This window comes from Vanacampus margaritifer, chromosome 14 (genome assembly GCF_051991255.1).
Source record: "Vanacampus margaritifer isolate UIUO_Vmar chromosome 14, RoL_Vmar_1.0, whole genome shotgun sequence".
In the NCBI taxonomy this organism is placed as follows: Eukaryota; Metazoa; Chordata; class Actinopteri; order Syngnathiformes; family Syngnathidae; genus Vanacampus; species Vanacampus margaritifer.
In genome coordinates this window covers 7820163-7827676 of record NC_135445.1, presented here as the reverse complement: position 1 = coordinate 7827676, position 7514 = coordinate 7820163, and the positions used below count along the sequence as shown (strand labels likewise).

General features: G+C 38.9%; 1 protein-coding gene across 9 annotated transcripts in view; it reads left to right on the top strand.

Annotated features, from left to right (window-relative positions):
* The first annotated feature begins 285 nt into the window (after window positions 1-285).
* The window catches only part of palm2akap2 (PALM2 and AKAP2 fusion), a 73681-nt gene continuing 66452 nt past the window's right edge, over window positions 286-7514 (top strand). For 3 of the 9 annotated variants that reach the window (XM_077586003.1, XM_077586002.1, XM_077585996.1), the window contains exon 1: window positions 288-534. In XM_077586003.1, the coding sequence (XP_077442129.1) occupies window positions 488-534 (47 nt within the window). In that variant the 5' untranslated portion in view covers window positions 288-487. Of the gene's footprint in view, window positions 535-2679; window positions 2901-7514 lie in introns of those variants that run through there. The other 6 variants (XM_077585994.1, XM_077585992.1, XM_077585999.1 and 3 more) reach the window with 4 other exon arrangements.

Genomic DNA, 7514 nt, shown 5'->3' with positions numbered 1-7514 from the left:
CTAACCCCAACCATGAAAAATGATTGCCTACCTCTATTCCTTACCCTAACCTCAACCATAACGTAATTCAAACCTAAACTCTAAAACCAAGTCTTGACCCTCAAAAAGAGGTCTAAACTTGTGGGGCCCAGCAAAATGACCCCACATGGACGGGTGGGCCCCACAACTCTGTGAAATCCCGAAATGTTGGCCCCCACTATATAACAAAAACAAGACCACACACACACAGTATGCTCCCCTCCATCCCTTCGAGAGCAGGACGATGCAGGGATGCAGGAGCTGCGGCAGCTTCACTGACAGATAGCGTGACGAGCACTCACTAAGGCAGGAGGAAGGAGGAGAAGAAGGAGGAAGAGGAGGAGAGGGCAGGAGGAGGATAGGAAGAAGAAAGACAACTTCGGCAGAAAGGACAGCGGCGGACAGGAAAAGTAGAAAGGAGGGAGGGGGGGGGGTGGAGACGAGAAGAAGAGCAGAGGGTGTTGCAGCCATGATGTCGGACACACCGTTGCAGAGGAACGGCACGGCGACAGTACGGTGAGTAGACGCGTCATCATTCCTCTCCATCCATCGCTTTCCCTCCGTTTCCCTGCATGTCCTCCATCCATTTGACCGGGGTCGTCATGGGAACCAGTGCCCCGTCATGGTGAGGCTGCTGCTCAGTCATGACTGGAGAGGAGACACGCGGAACGCAGCGTACACTCCTCCCTTGCCTCGCCTCATGCACACTCACATTCCCGCTGCAGTGCACTGTGCAATTAGCAAAGTGTTGTGTGTCATGTATGTATTCACAGCTTGAATATCATAATAGAGTGCAGTGAGTGTGACGTTGCATGTTCAGCATTGACAATGTGCAGGCTGCAGTCTCAGTCCAACATTCTTGTGTCAGCACAGCTGCAGGCCGCTTCATTCAATACGTTTATGTATTATGTAATTTTATCTTCAGTCGGGGATGGGCCTAGCATCAGGCTAAAGCAGAAAATTGCCCGGGGCCCGGAAATGTCGCGTAAAAACGGAGTCTACACACTAAAAAATAGAATCTTTAATCCATCGTGAACTTTTCAAGCACTCTTATTTGCCATCAAAATAAACCCGATGGCACGTTATGAAATGAAACAGTTTTGCCCCGGTGGAGCAAAGAAAATGAGAAGGTGAGAGTAAAACAAACTCTTTTTTTTAAATCCAAACTATGAAAGGTTCCAACCCTTTTTACAGTGACACCCAATGTGTGTCATAGGGGTGGGAATCTTTGAACGCCTCACGATTAGATTCGATTCCGATTTTTGTGTCTGCGATTCGATTCAGAATCGATTTTTGATCAAGAGCGATTTAAATTAAAAAATCAAAATGATTTGATTGACAATGATTTTTGCTTCAATCTATAGATGTGCAAGGAATTGTAATGATCTTATCCAGTCTGCCTCGCTAATGCTAATTAGCGCGTTACTCACGGCACTTTTATCACTCAAAAGAACGGCTCCACGCTGATTTTTTTTATTGGAATAACTTGATCGTGACTTTTTCCTTCTACTCTCTAATGTGGCTACAACTTAACAGTGTATTAGACCGTGTGAAACCACACTGCCCCTCAGTGGCCAAACCGGGTACAACATGAACAGCGCTCCAATTAAAGGCACACACAGACAAAGGCAAGACAGTATAAAATAATTGAAATAAAATCAGTGTCAGCAGTGGGGAATGCAGTAGACATGAAAAGGAGGGTGATACAAATGATGTTTTTCAATTGAAGAAAAAAAAAAAGTGGTTTACCTCATTTTATGGACATTAGCTCAGGAAACAGGAGCTTTCTCCTTTCTCAAACTCTCATTTTTTTGTTGATGACAAAAAGTAACATTCAAAATCTTTGAAGTACTGTACACACATGTGGATCGCCCCATTATATACCTTGGGGCCCCAAATGACTAAATATGCCCATGTTTACAGTATTAGTGTACCATGATCTTGCTAATTTAAGATAATTACAATTTTTGGTTTATGGGCATTAAATCCATTTTGGAGATGATGATCACATTTATTTGCCATTAGTTTCTATGAAGCAAACACTAATATACAGCTTAATACTTTACAAATACTACAAATTGTAGAAGACGAGGCTTCAGAGAAAAGGGCCTAGGATGGAGCTGATCTACTGTGATATAATTAATTTCTAAATCAATAATGCATAATACAGTTTTGGTGCTGATCCAACACATGATTGAAGGAGGTCTGCGTTCTCACGAGTGCTTTTCTAGTTCCATCTGTGCATCATATAAATCAGCCTTCAGAATGGTAACGTACAGTCTTAATGTCAAGATAAATGATAAATGAGCTTTTCCATCAAATACCAAGTACATAGAGTTGCTTTGTCATTGATATATATTATAATACAATGCATAAAAAGAATCAGAAATATACCCACCAACGACTAGGACCTAAAATTAAACCCTGTCAGCAGTTTTTTCAAACACATGCGTTCCTTCAGCTACATGATATATATATAGACCTACATTCTAACAATGGATTTGCACATAAAGCCACGCAAAGCTATTTTAAGTTGAAACAGAATCATAGTATTGTTCTGGACTGATTTTGGACTGTGCGGTTATTTTATTTCTATTTTTGGATCAGAGACCGAATGGTACAACGGTGCCACTGAGTGTTACTGTCACTTTAAGAGACAGGTGCATTGTGGGTTGTATATAGCTAGCAGCAAATGTGTTATGAAGCTAACAGCCTATTGGTTACTTCTTGTCACATTCAGAACGTGACACTTACCCAAGTTAAATTTAGTTTGTTGTGATATTTGGAACAAGAAAGAAGAAATATATGGAGCCTTAAGTGTCAGAAACAGTCGTTTCCCTGGTGGTTATAAAGTTGACCCATCTTCATTATGTATTTATCCGGTGAGTCTTTCCAATGGTTTCCCTTCATGCAAGTGTTAATTTGTTATTGTGGCATTTTGGGCTCAGCTGACTGATTTTTTTGGGACATTATTAAAAAACAAATCCTCTTTTTTTCCTCTCCATATCTGAATTTATGCTTCCACTTCATTCAGCTGAGGCGAAAATGTATTGTTAAGACTGAAGGCAAGTAGCCACAGTGATGTTTTAGTAAGGTGAGAAGAGTGGGAGATGCTTTGTGGGTGTACTGTATCATTCTATTACTGGACATATTCATATGGCTGCCAGTGCAGAATAAAAAAATCCAGTAATTTTTTTAAATCTTTTGCTGCGTATTTATGGAGACAGGCTTGTTCCACTTTCACATTGCCTCTTTCATTACAAAGAATGCTTATTTATTTTAGAAAAGTATACACATACAGGTATATTTAAAAAAAAAAAACACACACACACATTGAATTTGGAATTATGTGTAATATGCAGACGTATGTTTAGATTAGTGGGATGCAGAATGATTTGTTGAAAAGCAAGAAGCAACAGCAACAGATTAAACTTTTTTTTTTTGGAGCATCAAAAGTGAATGTGACCATCATTTACAATTAAACACAAATTTATGTTTGTGTCATACACCAAAGCCTACCGACTTAAGATCACAAAATATACAATAAATCTGTTGCAGACTGATACACAATGTTATAAAAGTAATGTTTTACTATTTCAAACCATCCATGCACAGTAGACATACCACTCGCCCTTATTTTGCATACTTTTTAAATAATGGTAAAAAAAAAAAAAGTCTTGAGTAATTGTTATAATTTTGTCCATCCATTCAATCTATTTTCTGTTTTACTACTTGTCCTCATTAGGGTCAAGGCTGAGCTGGCGCTTATCCCAGCTGACTTTGGATGAGTCGCCAACCATTTGTAGTCATTTATTTTTTTATTTTTTCGGTGGGAATCGGTTATTTGTAGTTTGTCATGCAGCGCAACATTATATTTGTATCTAATGAAGGGCCATGTAGAAATAACTTGACACTTTGGTGTGTGTATGACGGTGTGACTTTATGGCTGTCAACATTGTCCATGCTTACTTAAATAGTGCAATTTTACTCTAAAATCAATGTTTTGACCTTGATGCTAAGCCTCTATCTACTAAGGCGAGTCCATTTTACAGGCCTGTATGGTGGGGGGGATAATGGCTCACAATCAGATTATTTCAACCCTGACCTGCACAATTGAGAGCAGCTATTTTTCATTGCATACATTGCGAGCCGATAATGACACAAAATGTCAAATAAACGCTTCCAGATTTGTTTAAACTATCTGATTGGGATTGTGTTCCAATACACTATGAAAGCAGAGAAGATGACATGCAGGCGGTGTCACATGTAAACAAGTAGACCTCCCTGATGCATAAAATATGCATGAGATCACAAGCTCTGGCAATCCCATTAGCAGAAAAATAGCTTCTTGAGGTTAAGCATTCACTCACGCACATGCAAGATCTTCTAATTTACTTTATTTGTGTATATTTACTAAGTCCCCCTTCCTCCATTACACTCTGTGTATGTTGTTATTTTCCTCTGTGTGTGTGTGTGTGTTATTCTGCTCCTCTGGTTCCACATCTGGAGGCCATTACCACTGAGTCTGGATTGAGGGTGGGCGGAGCTTGGCTGACTCTGCAGTGAGGTCATTGTGTCGTCGTGGCGATGCAGACGAACAATGATACCGTTGTCTCTGGAGGTGGGCAACTATTAAAATGACGGCAGAATGTGGGGGGGGGGGGGTAAAGTTTTCAGAGGCGATGAACAAGGGGTTATGACTGTATCGGAACAGAACAATGTGGTTTACGGATTGAAAAGGTTGTGATAAATGGAAGGAGCATGTGGAGAATGACGGTGCGCGCAGGCCAACCAGACTCACGGTGTGATTGGTGTTAATCCAGGTTGTAGAGAAAAGACAGAATCAAGCCTTGACTGCTGTGCGCTCTGGAGGCAGACAGCTGCAAAACTCAGTCGACATGTGCATGTCTCAGTATGGACACAGTTTCTTTAGTACCATCAACAGGGAGCTTCAAAATTTTATATGATCACATTGTAAAGCAGATTAGGTGAATTTGTTGGAGAAATTAGAATAAATGGTAAGAGATGCACCGCCAAAATGCACCCCCCAAAAATAACATGTTATAGTATACCATGTCAATCCCCAGATATAATGCAAAAATGCCATGACGTCAACATTTGTTTGCACAGGGAAATGCAGGAGTGAAATAAACAAAACGAAATAATGCTGTCACTGTCGAATATTTTTAGAATCGATTATTCACTTGATTAACTCTTTGACTGCCAGACGTTTTCAGAAAAGGGATGCCGTGGGTGCCAGCCGATTTAAGCATTTTTAACTGATCTTTCAAGGTCCACAGAAAAATATGTGTTTGGACTATGGAAACGCACATTCTACCAAATGAAAGATTGGACTCTCATCTTTCATCAGAAAAAAAAGTTTGTTTCTACCTTATTCCGTTTTTCAGTAATCAACAATAGAAAATGGTTAGTTTCACCTCTGTTTTAAAAAAACGTCTTTTAACGTCTTTGGCACTCCTCCATAGGATTTTACTAAACGTTATTTAACGTTTTTGGCAGTCAAAGAGTTAATCGACTAATCGGATAAATTTTAACTTTTCATTCAAGTGTACAGGTATTACAAAAGCATTTCTTTCCCTGATTACTGTTTATTTCGTACTTTGTATTCTTATAGTGATTTAAAAAAAAAAGGTGTGTGGGGTGGGGGGGGGCTGATGTACTATGTTACCGGTTCAGTCATTGTTTTTCAAAGTAAAAACAGATGTTTGCAAATAGATTGATTATCTTCTGTGTTTAATCTTATTTTGATTAAACACAGAAGATAATCAATCTTCTTTCACGAAGGACTACAGAAATCATTGAACAATTACTGTTGATATGCTGAAATCAGAGGATTTTATGTTGCAACAAGCTCTTTATGCCAGTGTTTTAAACAGGTTTGTGAATAATGATCAAACTTAGCTATATTCTAATGCTACAAAAGAGCAAAAATAATTATAGCAATAGAACACAATATTCTGTGGACCTTGTAAAATCAGTCAAAATCCAGTAAAAGAGCCGGGAGCGAAGGGGGTTGCTTCAGTGAAAATGGCTGGGAGTGCAATGAGAGAACATTTTTCATTTATTGGTCGCTAGCAGCAGTCCAGTAACAAGACTCTCCAGCTGCAGTTATGTTTTGTCTTGTTTTTCTCATTAGCCAATGTCTGTTATGTCTGAGCGTGTTTGCATGTACACTGTTGGTGTGTGTATGTGTGTGTGTGTTACATGCTTCTGTATTCCCCAGTGAGTCTACCGGCACTACTGCTTTTTTTCCCTTATAAGGACGTTAGCCTCGAAAGTAGGGAAAGGAATGAAGGAGGGTAGAAGAAGAAAGTGATAGGAAGCAAATGTTTAGGATGAGACAACAGGTATAGGAATGATGTGTTTTGCCAGAGGTTGATTTTCAACGTTTAATCAAAACTGTGATCTTTTCTAAAAAAATCTTAATCAGACCTATGATGTACTTAATCTAATTCAACAATAAGGTTTTGTTTCCGAGGTTAAATGACATCACTTACACTTTCAAGCTAATACGAGCCTGTCTGGCACTTGGATTTATTGGCCCGAGCCATCCACCTAGAATTTGCAGTCCAGCTTTGGCGGGCACATAATGATGATGTCACCCTGATGATTACTACTGACGAGGGTGTTGCATCTGGAAATGGTTGTACATGTTTTGGAGAACAAGGCCAGTGTGTTTATCATGAAATTGGTATGATTCATCCGAGCATGGGAAGTAGCAGCAATGAGTTGGTTGGTTGGTTGATCATTAACTGATAACCCTTATCTATCAGTGTATCATCAAACTACACAGCTGGAGTCACTGTGTCGAAGCTGGTGTTTCTTTTTAATAGTTGTTGCAATAGAAAAATACACAAACAGCCAGTTGCCACTTTGATGCTTACTGGTGAGTGGTGAGGTACACAAAAAAGAGAATGAAGAAATGTTCAATAGCACTTTTTTCGCTAGACCGATTTCTGTACGAGTACTCAAATCTTAAGTAGTTACCGATACCAATAACAAATACTCGTACTTTTGATACATAAAATTTCCCCCCAAAAAAAACAATGACAGATAATTAAAAAAAAAAAGACTTATATATCCCAATATCGATTTTTCCATATAATTGAATTATGTTAATTGGGGATGTCTTTTTTTTTTTTTTTGCAGCCAAGTCCAAGTCACTTGATTTTTATTATCTGTCAATACCTTTTTCTCTCTCTCAAATTTTTTTTATCTGTCAATACCGAGCCCCGATACAACACCTGTGCAATACAATGCAATGAAGAAGAAAAAGACCACATCCAAAATGTTTTTTTTTCTTTTTTAAACGGTATCCCAATATGATACCTTTTTATATATAGCTGTAAATCAGCAATGGTTCAAATCAAGTAACTAAAATTTAAATTGTTATTGTTGACTGATACCAAGCTGAAAAACGTGTAATCAGCCCTGATTTCTGATCATGGCCAATCGTATTAATGTCAATTTTTTTA